General features: G+C 45.4%; 1 protein-coding gene across 1 annotated transcript; it reads right to left on the bottom strand.

The window, feature by feature from the left end:
• Positions 1-1,569: 1,569 nt before the first annotated feature.
• On the bottom strand, positions 1,570-18,199 carry BLMH (bleomycin hydrolase). The gene is made up of 12 exons (XM_033078087.1): positions 18,116-18,199; positions 17,516-17,713; positions 17,077-17,186; positions 16,301-16,442; positions 15,023-15,111; positions 13,687-13,779; positions 10,072-10,227; positions 9,442-9,600; positions 9,290-9,357; positions 8,774-8,891; positions 7,226-7,295; positions 1,570-2,533 (listed from the first exon to the last, which is right to left on the bottom strand). Exons 1-12 carry the CDS (start codon positions 18,126-18,128, stop codon positions 2,382-2,384), a joined length of 1,368 nt encoding a protein of 455 aa, XP_032933978.1. The 5' UTR covers positions 18,129-18,199; the 3' UTR covers positions 1,570-2,381.
• Positions 18,200-19,418: the final 1,219 nt, after the last annotated feature.

Raw genomic sequence — 19,418 nt, 5'->3', positions numbered from 1 at the left:
AGGAGATATATATATATATATAAATGTATATACTAAGTGAGAAATTAGCATTGAAATACAGTGGGCACAAAGCTTCTTTTTAGCAGCTCTATGTTTATTTTTTCATAGTCTGGATTTACAGTTCACAGAGCTTTCTTTGCTGAGTGACAACACAGCAGCAAGCCAGGCTTATTCCCACATTATTCCCATTCCATCCCTTGAAAAGTTTAATTTTTTATCATCTCTGAACCATTTCCTGTGAACTGACAGGGGTTAAGTGGCTTGTTCCTCCAGCACACACTCTGGAGAAGTGCTAGAACAATTCACTGGGAACAATCCCTGGCTGTGAACTGCCTCCCACACACCTGGGAAGAGACTGAGGCTCTCCCTGGATCCAGCTGTGCCTTGTGCAGGACCCTGAGAACTTCCTGAGGCTCAGGAGGGAGCTCATGGCAGCTCCACCATCCCTCAGCTGTCTCCAGCCTCACCTGAACACTGCTGAGCTCATCAGTGAGCTGTCCCTCAGGACAAAAGGGCAGAGTGACCCAGAAAAAGTCACATCAGCAGGGAATCAGTTCATGGGGAATAATTTCATCCTCAGATTTTATCCACATTTCAAACTACAGGTCAAAAACATCCCCAGCCACCCATAAGGATAACAAGAGCTGCAGTAGAATCCTTACCAGTGTTTCCATGGCTGTTCTCCCACAGGCAGAGGAATATCCTTGACTTGGTGGCACCAGCACAAACCTCAGAACACTTTGTCCAACTGCCCTCAGAGGAAAAACCACAGCTCTCACTGTGGCATCTGCATCCCCCTCCTCCCCTTCCCAATTCCACCTTGGAAAGAATTTATAAAATTGCAGGGCATAAAGTAAGAAGCGCTGCTGCCAGATTGGCTTCATTCCCCATAATGTGTTTCAGCCATGTGGATTTTCTGTGCTTATTTGAAGGAAAGGAAAAAAAACCCACAATACTATTGTATGAAGTGTACAGGGAAATATCTGGGCAAAAACTGGGGAGATAAGCACAGGCTGGACAATACTTAAAAATACTGAAACCAACAAAAACTGGCTGGAAATCAGTTTTGAATTTATCAAGCTCAATCCTCATCAGTGCTACCACCAGCAACAAAAATGTCAGTTAAAGTCTAGAGAAAAAGTTAATTCTTGGCTGATACTGCACTCATAGATAGCACAGAGGAAACAGAAGAACTGGTGTTAAACTCATAAGTAGAAAGAGCTTGAAGAACTAAACTCACTGACCTTTTGGAAGAGGAAAAAGCCCCCAAAACAACAAATGCATTAGTCATAATGAAAATATTGTGCATAGCACAGCTTTCCAAGAGATCTGGCTCTGTGTCAGAGCCACCAGGGAGTACAAGAACCGTTTGCTTGCCTTCACTCAAGTGACAGCACAAAGTGGACACTGCATGAGACCCCAGAAGGGTCCCTGGAGGATCATGTGTCCATCCCCATTTCTGTTCAAGGTCTGTGATGGAGGCCCCACACCCTCATGCAGCTCCCCAACACCTTCCCATTCCATCAGCTTCGTGCACCTCTTTAAAAAACGAAACCACAACTGTCCCAATCACTTTAGAAAGTGTTTATTCAAAAGCTTCATAGCACCATCTTGTTTTTTAAAACAACCAAATAAAATGCAGCAATTAAACCGTTGGTTTTTCTGTTGAGCATGACACTAACTCCACCTGTGAACAAATTTATGGTTGTTCTTGCTAAAATAAGTGAAAAATAGCGCTCCTGAGCACACAGACATAGCACTGGCCCTTGGGGGGGTTATCCAGTCCCTACTCAATAGTGGAAGAATAAAAGTGGAGCTGGATAACTCAAGGAAACCGTTCCACTTCCCCAATTCTGATGGAAGAGAAAATTTTCTAAAGGTCATTTTTAGCAGTTTCAATTCATACATCCCCTCCAAAACTGTAAATATATAAAATATTTTGGGGGAGTTCTTTTATAGGACAAGTCAGACCATAATTGGTTAGTTATCTCAATATGCTTGCTCTAACAATCACCTAACTATTAATTCTAAAGGGCCTTTAATGCCCATTTTTTCTAGGGAAAACAAGGATGAAGAGAATTTTACTACATTACTACGCTGATTCGCATTAAAAGTTTAAGGTAAAATCAAACTGCCATTGACAGCACTGATCTGCTTTCATGGTGAGGTTTTTGTTCCTTTTCCCTTGTGAGTTTTGGAGCAGCCTGTCTGAGAGCTTGGATCAGTGAAGCGCTATTTCCCAAGGATCCTTAACTTACATTTCAGGAATAGGGACCAGGCCGAGGGCTCGGTCTCGTTATCGTTTGGCTATGGCTTCCGACCACTGGAATTCTCTATTGCAGCTACTTCTGATGGCCATGAGGAGGCAAATGCTCCGTGCTTCACTTGGCCAAAGCCCCCATGGGGTCCCAGGCTGGCAGAACAATGGGCTCCTGCTGCATCACGGCCAGGATCTCCTCGGGCACGTGCTTCTTGTCCACCACCACCTCGTACACGTACTCGGAGAACCAGTCATCGGTCATGATCAGGTAACCTGGGGGGAAAACAGCATCACAGCACAGAGCCACTGCAGGAAAGCAGCCACAGACAAGCCTCACCTATGAATGATGCATTAAACATGGCCTGGTCACGCTGGTTATCTCTCCAAACACACCAAAAAATATCTGGAGGAAGTTAACACACAGGATGTGCTTTGTGTGCACTGAAAGGTCAGGCAAGAAGCCCACCAGGAAAAACAGGAGTCAGAGTATCTGTAATTTATGTCTGCTCTGTTAAAATGGGCACTGAGAATACTGAAGGGAATTACAAAGCCTTTAAGGCAGAAGGTAAAATTATTTCAATCTATTTGAGTCTTTAGAATTTTTCAGGTTCAACCTGTTCTAAGAAAACTTTCTTGGTTTAGTTTTTGCAGTAAGAGGCAGCCACTGCTTTCCTCCAAGGCATTTAAAATCACACTTAGGCTGAAGCAAATCCTAATTGTTTCCTTTAATATGAAAATGAAAGTGAACACCCTTGGAACTGAGAGTGAGGGAAGTCACTTTAGAGGTTTTAGCAGAGCTACCACTGGAAAGAAGCTGTTCCAGGTGAACTGGGAGTGAGAGTGGCTGTGAGAAAGGAAGCATTTAGGAGATGAAAAGGCTTTATGTAATAAAGTTCCTTGTGTCCTTATATTGTATCATCACACAATCAAATGAAACAAGAAAATGTCCACAGAATATGGACAATAAATGATCTATCTCCACCATCTTGTTTCTAAAGCAAGAAATCAGATAATCCCATAAATTAAAACCCCTATCAACTGTAACCCGAGCTAGAAGCCATTTTGGAAACACTGCCAAAGGGAGCTGCCTTGATTATCCTCCCTTCAGGATATGAGTTCTTGGGACACACAAAAACCTCTCACTCCCAAGAGCCAACAAGTAATTGCACCCTGAGAGGATTAATGAACCCTGCTCTGACATCCTGTCCCTCGGAGCCGATTGGGATCGCGGCGTCTGAGCGGGGAGGAAGCGCCAAGCACGACTCCAGAACATGCAAATAACTCAGCTCTGGGGAGGCCTGGGCAGTGCAGAGCCACACACACACACCCTACAGACACCTGGGAAGCCCCTCCAGGTCCCCAGAGGGCCTTGGAGAAGCCACAGGGAGAGAAATGAACAGCACCTCTGGGCACTTTTGGGATGAGAAGCACAGACACACACTGGGTGCCTGCACTCAAATCCCTGAAATGCCTTCCTGCAGGACAGCAACAGCCAATACAAAACACAAAAAGGCCAAAGGGAGTTGACTTCTAGCTGGAGATGCATCCTAAAAAAGCTCCTTTCATGCCAAGATAAGCAGATGGACCCCTCTCCTCGGTGTGATTTAGTATTCCCCTCTTCCTTGCTTTTAAAAAAAGATATCCGATGGGATAAGCTGGGTTCAAAGTTAGGTAATAACGTCCTGTGTGTCTCCACAACAAAAGACTGCTCAGAATAATTCAACTTGCCTGTGTAGCTGAAAAAGAGCCAATTAAACAGAAAGGAAATATTTGATTGGGAAGTGACTTTTTTACCTCAGAAAACAAGCAACATTTGTCAGCAGCGTTCATTCCTTGAGAAAACCACACAGGGTTCCAGAAACACTTACACAACAGATATAAATGTAGTTACTAAATATTTAGGGGAGGCAAAGCTGGGCTGGTTCAGAGGGGTTCCCTTTCTCCAGGGCAAGCACTACCACAAGATTTCAGTTCTGCCCCCTTGAAGTGTGAATATATAACTGACTCCATCCCGTAACTCCCAAACCAGCAGTCCCAATCTCTTGCACCATTCCACAGGGCAAACAGGTGGCACCTGGCACCCTGGACTGTACTTGGAAAAGCAGGGAACCCCACACAAAACAAGAGTGCTCTTTCCTCACAAAAAAGTCATTTGTTCACTCATTGTTTAATGGCTCAAGTCCAGTCCCTGGTGTTTTGTTGCAGGCTGGACCCTTGATCACCCTGTCCAAGAAATCCTGGGAGTTGGGGCTTACTCCTGTCCCCCACACCCAGCTGGGATGTGCCAAGTTCAGCATCATTCCTGGCTGACTCCTCACTCATGTGGACTCTGGTTTCTTGTGCTGGACTTACCCAAGCACAGTTTCCCAATTCCATAACAAGGTAGATAAGATTAAAATCTTGACTCTTATCACAGTGAGATAGAGACTCAGTGGCACTGCAAGACAGCTCAGACAAACTCTGAATCCTCAACCTCCTACACAGCTACTACTGGAGAGTGGAAAATCAGGGCAGGAAGGAGAAGAAACCCCATCAAGTTGAGTCACAGTCCCTGAAGGCATTTAAATGATGTGTAGATGTGACATTGGGGACTTGGCAGTGCTGGGTGAACAGTTGGACTCCTTTGGACCTAAAAAGGGGTTTTCCAACCAAAAGGATTCTGTGACTCTCAGTTACCTCTCCCAGTGTTTGGGAAGGAGCCCTGCAGGACATACATAAATTGCCTTTTGCTCCAGAGTAGCTCATTTGGTCATACCCAAGAAAATCATTCAGGGATTCAGCTCCCTGAAATAGACTCCAGCTTCCTATTTCTGATGGGATTTTCTGTCAAGGCATTTTTCCAGGCAACTCCCTGAGCAAAACAGAGCATACCCAGGGAGCAAGATTTTCCAGAGATCATGGTGTCCCCTGGTACAAAGAAGATAAGGGACAGTGACTCACCCTGCAAAGTCCACACAGATGCCATGGGGAGAAGATAGGGCAGAGTTTATTCAAGTCACTCTGGGCTCATATTTTACTTCAATGGAACAACCAGCTCCTCTGACACAGCTCTAGAACTCATTCTTGAGAAGTGAGTGTGCATTGGGATGCTGCAGCACAGAAGTGCCACAGCTCAGTCCCAGCCCAGCAGGCACCACTTGTAGCAGTGTCAGGGCTCAGCTGATGCCCTGTGCTACTGATGGTAGCTCAGCATTGATTTGGCTTCTTTACTTAATCCAACATTCCAAAGAACATTTCACTACTGCCATATTGCTGAGCCTTGAAGGCTCAACATCAACTGTTTCATTGTTTTGTCAAGTCTGAAGATTTTTATTGGAATACTCTGCTGTGGATGGATGCAGTTAACTCAGAACAGAAACTACTGCAAGACCAAGAGGCCACAACAAATTAAGACACTTCCAAGAATACTCTGTTTTCCTCAGAGCTGTTCATGCTATTGAAAAGTTTATAAATAAGACCACATCCTAAAACAGAGTTCTCCAAAAATAGTCAGCTCCCAGAAGACAACCAAGATATCCTGGGAAAGTTCTGCCACACCAGATCTTACAAGCACAGCATTTGGGATTAACATGCAGCAGAAAAATGTGGCCAGCAATGACTGTTACTCCTGGGGACACAGAGTCAGGCCTGGCACACTCACCACTGAGGCTGTGCCATGGCTGAGCCCACATCCGGCCTGTCTCATTCAGGAGGTGACAAAAATCACAGAGTTCTCCTCCACCCCACGTTGGAAAAGCTGCCTGGCCTTGGCAGGGTAAAGCAGGGATGCTGGATGGCTCAGAGCTGCCCCTCAGACCAGCAGAGGAACACCCTGTGGTTATTCCCAGTTTCCATGAGCAGGGAAGCCACTGGAAGCAATTTCCTAAACCAGCTCTGAGCTGTGGTTCAGGGTTGTGCCCACACTGCTGCCAGGTGCCACCCCAGGCTGGCACAGGGCCCTGGCACAGCCCTCAGAACCTTCCCAAAGTGTCCCAAGAGGGCAGCTGGGACAGCAGCAACAGGAAAACAAGTTCATGGAGAACCCCCAGCACAAGCAGAAGCACAGGAGAGGGGCTGCATGCCATGGCTTTGGCACAGCTTCAAGAAGGCAACCAGAATTATGATTTTTATTTTTTTTTCACTGCCAGCTCTTCAAAAAGTTTGAACAGTCTGCACTGCAGCTGTTTGCAGCCCAAGCTGGGACCAGCCAAGCCCTCACTTCCTCATCTACAAAATCTGTAAGCAAAGCCTTGCAATGATTGATAAACAGTACTTTAAAAGAAAACAAAAACCACTTCAGTTTCACACATGGCTCAGGAAGGTTATTCAATACCAGCAGCCACAGCCAACATGAGCCCCATGTGCAGTGCACAGATTAAAGCCTGACTGTTACCAAAAGCTTTAGTTAAAAATGGTGCAGTGAAGCCTTTATTTCTCCTTTTGTACTAGAAAGAAAAATCATTCCTATGCAGTGCAGTCCTTGGCAGTGATCCTATTTTATTGATACAGCCAAACTTTTATCACTTCATGAACAGATTGGTTACAGGCCCACAGGAGTTCCTGCTGTCTCACAGGACAGGTGCCATCATGTTTTTGGACTCATGCTACCAGATTTTCCACACTTGTGTTCTGCAGCAAAGGATTATGAGCAACAAAACAGCCAAGGTTCTGACCAGTGTGACAGAGGGAGAGCAAACTCCTGCAGCTGCTGGTTTTTGGCAGGGATAATAGCTGGGAATTTACTTGGGATCAACAGCAAACTGATATCAAGGCTTAAGAGTATCAGCAGCTTCCCTGCAATAAACTGAACAACCTTAACAAAAACTGATAATGCAGGAATAAAGTTTGATAAAATATGAGCTTTTGATGAAGTCTATCAGTATCTTCCCACGCCTTCCAGACACAAACCAGTCTGGTTATTGGATTGTCCCTTCCACATCCTCATTTCCAAACATTCAACTTTCTGCTCTCATGACTATAAATTACCTTTATTGCCACGGTCTTCACCCCAGGAGTTCTCCACTCTCCATTTTTCAAATGCATCCTCTTGCCCATCCTGTGCCAAAACAAGCCCATGACATTCAGTGGTGAAGGAGAGGTCACATCTGAGCAGGAAACCCCTTCCACATCCAAATGCAGCACCAGGAAAAACAGAGCTCCACTCCTGAGAGTCCCCATGGTTTCTTGCTAATGGCTGGAGAAATGCCATTTTATAAAATACTCATCTATCTACTTAGATAAAATATGAAGAAATGTGGTGAAGGAGCGAGTCTGCAATCAATATTTATTTTATCAGGAAGCTGAAATTTAACTAAATTCTAGTTTGGATTTAACTGACTCACAGAATTTAAGCTGCTGTCCCTGTCCCCCCACGTCAGGGTGTGGGGGAAATTAAATACAGGATGCACAACTTGCCTGAACTGGGAATCAGAGGAAAGGAACAAGGAACTGTCAGAATCCAGAACAGAACTGGTGAGAGCAAGTACAAACCCTTGAAGAGATGGAAGAGAGTGCTCCCAGACCAAGGATGTCAACTCTGGATGCTCTCAGAGAGAAATTGGGAGGAGCACATGTACAGAGTGCATTTAATCCACATCCATTTTTGATGTTATAAAATTATAATATGATTTTTAAAAAATCTTCAGTGCCTTTTCATAAAAAAGTAAGTAAATCCAAAATATTACATATTACAAACCAGTTTCTCAAAGCCCCTTCAGATTCAGGTTTTTAAGAAGTTTGAAGGTTCTCCTTGTTTTTCAGTTAGATATTTAGAGAAGTGTTCATGCAATCTGATACACAATGGAAGCCTCAAGAGCTCAGAATGCAGAAAATAGGAAAAAATTATATTGAGTTGTAAAAAGTAACTTGGAACAGTCTTGTGACTCAGCAGTTCCATCTCAAGTCTCAAAACTCCACAGCTCAGGCAAACTTGTTCAGTGCTGTGCAAGCTGTTATTTCTCAAGCCAAGGCCAAGCTGGACAGGAAGAGATCACTTCAAAGAACCTTTAATAATGGCAACTTCTGGAAATAAATGGAAACATCAACTTTGCAGATAACCCTGAGTTGTAAGTTTTTGTATGCTCCTTTTACTTCATGATGTGCTTTGTTATGGTGCCAGGAGCAGATCTAGCTGTGGATTCCTCTCAGCCTGCTGTTTGCCACAGAGCTATGCTGGACATCATTTCCCTTCCCTAATTAGAGGTCAGAGATCACATGCCAGGGAGCTGCAGGAGGTTAACCCTGCTGCAAAGTGCCTCCTACCAGCATTTTAACAGCCTCCAAACCAGACTGGAATAACCAGGCAGTGATTATCCAATCAAAGTTTGTGGGTAAAAGGAAAGAAGTCCTTTGACATGTCTAAAATTCTTTCCTCCTTGTTAAATATTTACAGTTCTGAACACTCAGACACAAACAACACAAAGGGAATAAACAACCAGGCCTTGTGGCACACTGAGTGAGCCCAGAGCACAGAAAGCTGCCAGGATATCCCAACACATCCCTGCCAGCAGCAGAACTCCAGGAGGGAGACTCTACCTTCTCAGTGACAGCTGTCAGGACCATGGCATGGGTCATCAGGGATTCTCCAAAGATCAGTCGTTCTGCTTTGTTCATGTTCTTGATGGAGACACCAAACACCAGCTCATGATTAAATCTAACAGAAAGAGAAATAAGCCACATGAGAAAGGATGCAGGGGGAGTTCTGACTGAGGGAATCAGGAGACTGCCCTGTGCCAGGAGCCACTACATAGGAGTTCAATCAATTTTAATGTCAGAATAAATGCAAAACCTGATCCCTTTAGGAGTTTATCTCACCATATATTAGACATTTACATAAGTAAGAATATTTAACAGCTACTCATAGTGCATCTTTAAAGGACTCAGATTAAACTAACAAGTAAAGAAAATCCTGCTGCTGCTGAATTACTTAAATATACTCTTTTGGAGTATATAATTTAAAGTATGTACAAATCAGTTTGTTGAGCAGCTAAAGGACTGTGCATGTCTTCACTGAGTATCCCAAGTGACATTCTGGTTTGATTCTCTACTCACATATTCAGGTCATTGATTCCCAGCTTGCCATAGAAGTGCTTTGCCACATCACAGCCAAACCACACAGCCTGCCAAGAGAAGGAAGGGTCATGTCTGTGCCAAATCCCAGGAGTGGTTGCCCTGTGCCATCCACCAAGAGGAACCAAACCCACCTCGCCATCCTTAATGGATGCTGCAGCCAATTTCTTCAGCACCTCCACAGGCTGGTTGTTGTAGAGAGTTTTCCTCCCTCCAGCCATGTTGCCCAGGTACTCCACTGTGTAGAGCCTGTTGTAGGGATTCTGGGGTCGAGGATCATTCACTAAACAAATCTGCCAAAAAACCAAGATGCCATAAAATAAGGTGCAACATAGCTGAAATCTTTGAAGATTGAATCTAGAAGGATTTCAGGGAATGGCTTTTGTCCCAGCCTGCCCCATCAGCAAACAAGCCACTGGGCTGAATTAAGAGGTTTTTTAAGGTTGTGTTTGTTGCTTTTTTTTTGTTTTGTTTCACAAGTTCACCTCATAACTGTGGCAGAGCAGCTCTGTGTGTTATTCTTTCCCTAATGTCTGCCTTATGACATATTGCAACTGATTAGATCATTGCATATTTTATCATTACAAAACCATCATGGACTGCAACATGAGATCCCAGATAATTGAAGGGTAGAGCACAAACAGCACAACAGGCAGAATAAACACAATGACTTGGGCAAGCAGTGCCCATCCCAGGTGCTGCAGTTACAGGGGGGACAGACACTGGCAGAGAAAAAGCCTTGGAAAGTTTTCAGCTGGCCCAACCTTGTCCTCCATGTTGAAGTAAGGCTTCACATGCTCGTTGTAGAACTGCACCGGGGTCATGGGGCCGTACTTGTGGTAATTCTTCTCCTTATCCCGGAACTCCCAGCAGAAAGTCTCCGGAGGGCTGCCCAGGCAAGTGCTCACTATTCTGAATACCTGCCCAGAGAAGCAAACAGCTGTGAGCCTGCTGGAACATGCAGCTGTGCCTGTCCTACCACAGCAGTGCCACTGCAGCATGGATTTCTCTGTGTGAGAACCAGAAATGGGATCTTAACAGTCACCTCTGAACCCATCAATAAACACACACACATCAATTATCTGCATTCAGCTCCTGAAATCTTGGTGTTTCAGCAGTTCAAAACCAGTCTGAAAAGCCCCAGGAAAATCAACAGTTTCCATCTCCATGTTCACAGGTAAGCCACCAGGCACAACAGAAGCTTACAAATTCCAGGTTATCCTAGGAATGCAGCAGCCCAAAGCAAAAAACAGGGCACTTTCCAGCCTTGTTACAATATTTCATCAGCAATTCTGAAGCTCCTCCAACACTGCCAGAGGAACTGTAACAAACTGATTCTCAAAAGGCTTGATCATTCAGCATCACCTGTTCCACCAGGTGGTTTGCCCCATGCAGAGATAAACCAGACCTTTTAATGTGGGCATTTTATCCTTGTACTGATTCATTTTTTACTCTAATATTCATTTGGATTTCAAAGATGGGCCTTTGCTTCTTTTCAAAACCCCAGAATAATCTCCTCATCTCTTTTAATACATTTAACAACATCTCTGTTTAGGGCTGAGCTGGCAGGTTATGCAATTTAATTCCAGCTCCCTGCCTGCTGCCTGTGACATCCTTTGCAGCTGGCAGCTATCTTTGGATTTTTAGCACAAAAGGTTGACCAGATTTCAAGCCATCAGCCTCCCTGTAAATCAGAATATAAAACTGCACTTCAGAACCACTACTGTACTTTCTCACAGGGCTTATCAGAAAATGTGCCAACACTGGCAGTGAGTGTCTTTAGAGATACAGAGCAGGACCTGCCACAGGTACTCTGGGGACAGGGAATTTAATCACAGTTGAACAGGTTTGAATCTGTTTTATTTCAGCTGATACTGATCCTCAGCTCTGTCCATGTCCTGAGCAAAAGTCTCTTCCTTGCAAGGAACCATCAGGTTTATTTAAAATAAGGGAGAAGGAATCAAATCAAATCTCAGCTGCACCTTCTGCACTGGGATCCAGCTCCTGTGGTCTGTGCCAGCTTTCCCAGCCTGGCAGTCTTCACACTTACACAGCAGAGTAGACACAACACCTTCCCCAGAGCTGATTTAACTCTTTCTGGAGCTGATCCTAAGGTTCCATAAGAACTGGCTTTATGCTAATGTGCTCTTTGCGCTGGCAGCAAAAGGAGTGCAATGCTCCTGCTAAATAAAGGTGTTCTTGCTCCAAGCAATTTAAGAGAACAAGTGAAAAGATTAATTACAGCTTGAAACAATGGTGTGGGCATAAGGCTTCTGCTGCAGGAACTCACACATTTCTCAAATGTGGTAAAGAGCAAATATAAACCCCTGAACTACCATAAATATTTAATTTTGCAGACTGCACAAAAGGTACCATTTGCTGTGGCTACACCCACATTACCTCAGATAACCTCAAGTGCTGAGAGATGAGGCCATGAACACAAAATAAGAAAAATGCCTAAAAGGAGAGCAGCAACCAAATGGGCTCCAGCCAGAGGAAGGAAAGTGATGGAGACAGAAGTCTCCAGTGAACAGAGGCACTGGAGCCTGGAATGGCCTCCCTCAATTGTTTTGCCACCACACCCAGCACAGGCCCTCTCTTCATATCTCACAAGCTTCCTCTACCAGTAAATAAAAAGCATATTTAAACTAAAAGGTGAGTTACACTGCCCTAGTGACAACTAGAAGAAAAATAAGGCAAAGATAGAGTGGCTTGTGCAAAACCCCACATTAATGAGGAGGGGAAAAGGAGGACACTCCTGATAAGGAAGAGTCTACAGAGGAGAACAGTAAAGGAAGAAAAATTCTATCCCATGATCTGCACTGATTTCAGCTTCTGACCTGCTGTTTTGATAAGAATGTTTTTACAGTTATGGAGTGAATATTTAATCCAGTGTTCCACAACAACTGCCCCATTTCAGCTCCAGTCCTGCAGCTCCCAGCAGGAGCAAACCAAGATTTGCTATGCAAATAGAAACTCCCAGAACAAAATCAAGCTCTGCTTTGCCACAAAAATAGAGGCACCACTCATACACTTCTAAACACATGCAAACCACCTTTACTACTGCAGGAAAAGATGCTGTTAACCTCAGATTTAAGCACAATCTTTTACAAAACAGAAAACTGCAATCAGTTAAGAACCTTTCATGTCAGTTCCAGGATCTCTTGTCAGAGGGCAGGAGGCTCCAAAAAAATGAAGAAACATTTAGCAGTGAACTCTGTGCCTGTCCTAACAATGACCACCTCTAGGAAGCTTTTGATGTCTGCTACAGAATCCCCCAAGGGCTTTTGGACACACACTGCATGCAGTTACATTAATTCACCTTTGAACTAAGTGCAAATTGGCAACATTCTGGAGCAGGCTCAAAGCACAGCATTCTTAAGGCATGAATTTCACAACAGTTTTGATGAAACTCAAGGAACACAAAGCTGTTTTCTTCTTTTAACCTAACCTTAAAACTAGATAAAAAGAAGCTACAGAATTTTACATTAATTAAAAAGGTGAATTTCCAAAACCCAAGACAATACATTATGGAAATAAAACTTTACAGAGATAGCCCAAGGTAGGTTCTGCCTAACAGGGATGTTCAGTGGATTGGAGAAAAAGCTAACACACAACACCAAACATTTGATTTCTTGACTCATCTAAAGACATGCATGTAATCACTAGGTCACTTGGTATTGTATATTCGAGAAGTACTTTCTTTAAAGTGCATGGACTCACACTATAACAGCCTCAAGTTTAAATTATTTCTGGCAGTTTGAGAATCAAGTATGAGCAGCACAGATGAGAAAAATGATGTGGGTTTGTGTGAGCAGGAGGAGGTTCAGGCACTGCAGACACACTGGCAGTGATGGAGTCAATTCCCAACCAAAACCAGGCTGCAATTCATTCCTCTGCTGCCCCCAGGAGCAGCCCTCAGCTGGGCTCAGCCTTGTGCACACACCTCCCTTTTGTGGTGCTTTTCTGCTCTCTTGTGGGGAATCCTTGCACAACACTTGTGCTACAAGATTTGCATTCAAAGCCATCAAAATGCAAATTTCAACCTTTCCTGTTATTTCTAAGAGCCTGACAATGCCACTGTTTTGGTCTCTCCAGAGACAAAATGCTGCTTTTCCTACAGCAAGGGGCAGATGGCTGTAAATTATCTTCATTCTGAAACCTGTGGATGCAAAATATTTGTCTGGAAGGATTAGAAAAACTCAGAATGAGGTAAGCAACAATCCACTGCAAAACAAATTCACTTGAACAGCTCCAATAACACTTTAAGGTACAAGAGGCACTTGTTTTGGCTGATCCAACAGCTACACAACAAAAGGAAGGAATCTCATCCATTCCAGCCCTGTGTTCCAAGATTCATGTCACATCACTTTATTTACCTCTTCTATCATCATGTCCATGGCAGCACAAAGTTCTCCTTTGTTTCCTCCACTTTCCACCATATTCCTTAGCCTCAAACAGTATTCTCTCATCTGTTTAAAGAGAAAGTCACTTTGTTATAAAGGGTATGAAAGGTGCCACCTGATAATTTTCCAGGAATTCCTATCTGCTTGTTTCAAGCACCTATTTTACTCTTCACAATGTGTTTTCAAAATGAAAATACCTTTCAGAAGCTTTGTTAGAGATTGATTCATTAAAAAATAAGATAATTGAATGCTGCTAAAGTAAAATAATACCAAAAATTAACAAATAGTCACAACTCAGTTACCACTTCCAACCACTGATGTGAGGCTGGCAGCCATTAAGCTCTTAAAGCCTGATTTCTGTGTCCTGTAAATGATGCCAAAACATCCACACACAGCAGCACCTCACAGAACACACTTCCTTCATACTGCCACATTTATTTTGCAATTCTAATGCATAATTGATCTCTTGGCTGATGAAAAGAAAGGGGCATTTCCCCAGTGCATGCACAGCTGCAGCCAGAGCAACAGAAACTTCCCATTAGTGTCAGCATCCATAAGGGCAGGAACAGTGATGGGGATCCCTCAGGACCAGCTGCTTTGCCATGCTCAGGATTAGAGCAGCATTAACAACATTTAAAACGCCCAAGCTCATTCCACCACGCATTTTGCATTTTTTATGTGGATTTCAGCAGGCAGTTTTCCCTGGGCATGCAGCATATGAACTGGAAAAAATGCAGCAAACTGTAAAAAAATGTTTTAATTGCCTTTTTCATCTAGCTACCTACACCAGCATTTTCCCAGGCTAATTCATTCCTGCAGTTCAGGGTGTGAGTTAACGTCTTCCTTCAGACAAAGCTGTGCACTTCTACACTGATAGCTGATTTTTAACATGCAGTGTTTTTAAAAAACTATTTTTTTTTTCCATCTTTTTCACCACATTTGGCAGTCATCTCTAGAAACCTTGGCACACAGGGAGATGAGACACTTAGACACCATGTGCTGGTTTTGCAGAAACAGATTTAAGCAGCCACATGTCAAGAAATCTTTGGAAATTTGAGGATTAGGAATAACTGCTACTAAAACCACAAAAGGTACTTTCAAGCTACTGAAGCCTGACAATGGACATCTTCCATGAGCTCACCTTCCTGCTCCTGTTTCAAGATTAACATCAGATTTTGCTGAGACTTTAGGCTGCTTGTAAATAAATTTAAGTTGCTGAGATCCACTTAACGCTTAGGTCAATAAGGATAAGGTGGTTAGGAACATTTCGAGCAGGTTCATTCCCACCCCTCCCCTAAATCAATTTTACCTTATGATTCAGGATCTCATTCATCCTCCTGGTAGCCTCTGTGGTGTGAGACTCTGGGAAGTATTTCTTGGGGACAACACCATACTTCTCTAAAAGAGATAAAATTACAGGTTAATAACTGGCTTTTTCACATTAGAGGCTCCTACTGCTCAGACCCATATGAAAGATAAAGAAAGTCTGTGTTTATGCAGAGATTACAAGGGAAAAGGTCTTATTTAAAGGTTACAAGTACCCAAAGTTTACATTTTAATTTGTGACTGAATCCTGACCTCTGATCTGCATTCCACAGGGATCCCAGAACGTGGAATCCCTGAACTACTCAGCATTATTTAACTCAACACTTACACGTTCTGAATTAATTAGTGCTTCAGGAAGTCTTGTTCTCCAGGAAAAAAAAACCTTGATTACTTTAATTTTAATCTCCTGAGATACCTTCTAAAGAACTGGGCCTCCTATCAATCACTCCATGTAAATTATCCAAAGTTAAAATTGACTTCCCAGGCTCCTTTCCTCCACCAGCAGCAGCTCAGTGGCTTCCTATATTACAGTACCACTCCCAGATCTCACCATGCAAGGCTCTGGAGGTAACAGCAGCAGCCAAAATCTCTGCCCTGATAAAGTATTTATAGCAATGGGATGAGGGAAAAAGGAACCTCCAGGCTTCAAAGAAACAAATTCCTTTTGTGATTCTAAATTTGTATTATTGGCTTGTTGATTTACAAAGGTGTCACATTGTTTCACAAGACAAATGAGAGCAAATGCTGCTGTAATTATCTCCAGCAGGTAGGATCCCCTTCCTGCAGGAGCTTTGCAAGACCAGCACTGCCACATTCCACATCAATTCCTTCTCACTGATCTTTACACCAACTTCAGGCTGCAATTCCAGGTAGTTTTGCTCCTGTTTTGTAGACATAACCCCAGTCCAGCAGTGGCTTTTCTCCTTACCATGTGCCCTAAAGATTGTGTACGTGGCTATAAATAAATGAGGTTGAGTTGATGACTGGAGGAAGAGGGGATTGAACCTTTTTATTAAATGGAAAGTCAGGGCTATCTAATTATTTGTTGATCTTCTGAGCTTCTATCCTCAACAGGACTATGCAAAAGTGATGCCAGACAAGATTTAAGATCAATATTTAAAATCTGTCCCAAAAAAGGTGTTTAATTAAAAAATAGTTGCCAATTCTCAGGTCTCAAGCTAAATTTCTTATTCTATTCCATTCCCCATTTCTCAAAGCAGGCTGCAGTTGCAGGAAGGCTCCTTGTGACCAGTTCTCTCACCAATAATGTTAACCAGCATATCCCACTGTCCACCATCATTCGTGGGGTTGGAGAGCAGGAATTGCACCAGTCTTCCTTCCACTGGCTCCTTTTTCTGAGCTGTTTCCACAAAGGCATTTAAAAAGTAGTAACAACGCTCAACCTGAAACACAGACAAAAAAAACACCAAAAAAACTTTTAAGTCTGACATATTATTCATTAATTAACTGCTGAGTATTCAGTTCTTTGCAAGTACAGAATAGATGAAGCAACTTTCTGCTCATCCAATGAAGTCCTCATTTCCCCCTCTAGTATTCCAGGGGCTATCCTATAAAAAGCTTTTTTAGACCAAATATTTAGGAGTGACTTCACACAGAGCTTGAGGGCAGGAGAACAAAAAATGGGAAGCAGAAGTTATGCAATGAAGCCTGGCCCAAACTAGTATTGGATTTGCTTGATTTCCCATAGGGGGAGAAGCAGGCACACAGCTCACCCATCAGGTCACAAGCACAACTGAAACCTCAGAGCTACACTCATGTTTCTCCTGAACCACCAACAAATAACTTCTGAAATATACAGAACTCTTGGAAAAAAAACTTCTACTCTTCCAAAACACCTTGACAACTTTCTTATCAAGCTGAAAGTCCCACTTTGCTTGACCATTTAAAAAAACAGCTTTAAAAAACTTTTGAAGTTTCTTCTCATACATGCTAAAACCATGCAGCCTACAAGAAGTTCTGTCCCAACACTAACACCTGATTGCATAAGCAACCCTACAACAACCTACAGCACTGTACCTTATCCCAGAAAAAGAGATAGGACTGGCTGAACTCAAACTCTTCAATGTTGTATTTCTTCATGAAAGGAAGACGCATTGCGTTGAGGCAGGAAAAGATCCAGCATCTCCCTGAGAGATCAAAGGAACACGAATTAATCTGGAACGCCTGTGCTCAGGAGCTGCACAACAATTTCTTTTACCACGAGATTCATGACACAGTTCTGCCTCGAGCCTTTGGCCAGGCTTCTACAACACCAAAAAGCTCTGAAATCTTTTGTTGCAAGCACATCTCCCAATTACACAGTGCAGAAGGGAAAAGAGGCAAAAGCCGCAAGTCTAACGTGTGTTATTAACTCCGGAGGATGCTGCAGGAATTCGACTTTGCTCTGAGACCCGGACAAAGGACTCTGGAGCACAATCAGTGTTAGGAGCCAGCCCCCGGCCACAGCCGCCCTTACCGGAGTTCTTCTGGTTGGTGACGGGCTTGCCCTCGGCGGGCACGGCGTGCTGGAACACCTGCACCGTGTCCTGCACCACCTGCCGCTGCAGGCACACCTCCAGCGGGTCGTTGCATGTGGCCACGTTCTGGGCCAGCAGGAACTGCGGCTCGGCCCGCAGCCGCCGAGTGAAGGCGACGGCCTTCTCCGTGCTCAGCCCTGCGGGACAGCGGGGCAGGGTCACGGCCGGGACAGGGGCATCGCCGGGCCTGCACCCCGCTAACACACACGGACACACACACACGGACACACGGACACCCTCCCATCCACCGCTGAGCATCCCTACAGCGGGCACGTTATCCCTGCCCACAGCCCCGCTAACGCCTCGCTCCCCCCGAGCTATTCCTGAGGTAACCATGAGTCTCCCCCCACTCCCGGACTACACACCCCGGTAAGGGCCGGTAACCCCCTCCCCACCCCGCTAATTTCCGTCCCCGACACACCGCCAAGGTACCGATGCCCCCCCCGCGCCCCCCTATCCCTTCCCCGGTAATAGCTCCCCCCATCGCTGAGGTACCGCTGTACCCCGTGCCCGCCCCTCACGGACGGGCCCCCCCTCACCGCGGGCGTTCATGGCGGCACCGGCAGCACGATCCCGGCGCGGGCCCGAGGCGGAAGCGGCTCTTATAGCGCCGGCACCGGAAGCCGGAAGAGGGGCCCGGGGCCGCGGCCGGGGGCGAGGGGGGGCGAGCGGCGAGGGGGGGGCGGACGGCGAGAGGAGAGGGACACGTTTGGTGCGGGGGGGCCCTCACAGGGACCCCTCACACTGGCGCCTCATTGCGATCCCTGACAAACACCCCTCACAGACCCCCTCACAGGGACCCCTCGCCACATCGCTCACACCGGCCCCTCACACGGACCCCTCTCGCCGGCCCCTCACAGCGACCCCTCACCCACACAGCCCCGGCTCCAGAACATTCCACACCGCCTGGAGTCCGCGGCCTCCCCGCCCCGAGGAGCGCCAGTGCTGGGGGCTGTTTGTGGCACAGGCTCTGTCAGTGCTGGGGGCTGTGTGTGGCACAGGCTCTGTCAGTGCCAGGGGCTGTTGGTGGCACAGGCTCTGTCAGTGCTGGGGTCTGTTTGTGGCACAGGTTCTCTCAGTGCCAGGGCTGTGTGTGGCACAGGCTCGGCCCTGAAGGAGTGGCACCCATCCGCAGCACCCCCACCCCGCTGTCCCCAGCTCTGTCCGCAGTGTCACCCCCTGGACTGTGGCAGATGAACAAGAGGCTTTGGGACAGCTCTGCACAGCTGGTGGTGTTGAGGCCGAGCGCCCAGGAACATGAGGTGGCACCGCTGTGGCACCCTGAGGGACGTCCCTGAGCATTGGTGAGTCAAGGACACGCTCTGGATCACACTGCAGAATCTTGCTCTTGAGGAACTGCCCGCTCCTCTGAGAAGAGTGCTGGTACATCACTCCCTCAAATTGATTTACAGCACAAAGTTTATTGACAGTGTTAGTAATGGACTATTCCAAGGCATGATGAGGCCTCAACAGCTTGCCAGGACCTTGAGAAAAGTGCTTGAGTGGCACATTTGTTGGGGGAAGGGATGGATGGAGACGTTTTCCACCCATTGTGGTGCTGGAACAATCACACTGGAATTGCCCCAAGCCCTGGGGTCTGTCAGCCATGGACACAGAAGGTGCAGCAGCAGTGCTGAGTCCCAGGCAGCTTTTACCCTGGCAAGAGAAGCTGATGCCCATAGGATCTTTGGGAAGGGGCAGGGAGCTGGGTGGCCACCACCTCAGCACCCTGTGGAATGGCACTGCAGCTGTCAGCCCAACCTCACTTTATTTGTGTGCATCAGCATCACAATCCAGTAGAGATTCCTCTGTAGATTGATCCACAACCCACATGCCTGACTG

Source organism: Catharus ustulatus, chromosome 22, assembly GCF_009819885.2.
Source record: "Catharus ustulatus isolate bCatUst1 chromosome 22, bCatUst1.pri.v2, whole genome shotgun sequence".
Lineage (NCBI taxonomy): Eukaryota > Metazoa > Chordata > Aves > Passeriformes > Turdidae > Catharus > Catharus ustulatus.
The sequence above is the reverse complement of the archived record's forward strand: the minus strand, read 5'-3'. Positions and strand labels throughout refer to the sequence as shown.

What these genes read in the sequence shown, in the direction of transcription:
- BLMH (XM_033078087.1), bottom strand. An exon ending in CACCAACCAGAAGAACTCCG is followed by an intron (nt 17,187 to 17,515) that starts GTAAGGGCGGCT and finishes TTGATCTCTCAG; the next exon opens with GGAGATGCTGGATCTTTTCC. An exon ending in TGACAGCTGTCACTGAGAAG is followed by an intron (nt 7,296 to 8,773) that starts GTAGAGTCTCCC and finishes GTTTTGGCACAG; the next exon opens with GATGGGCAAGAGGATGCATT.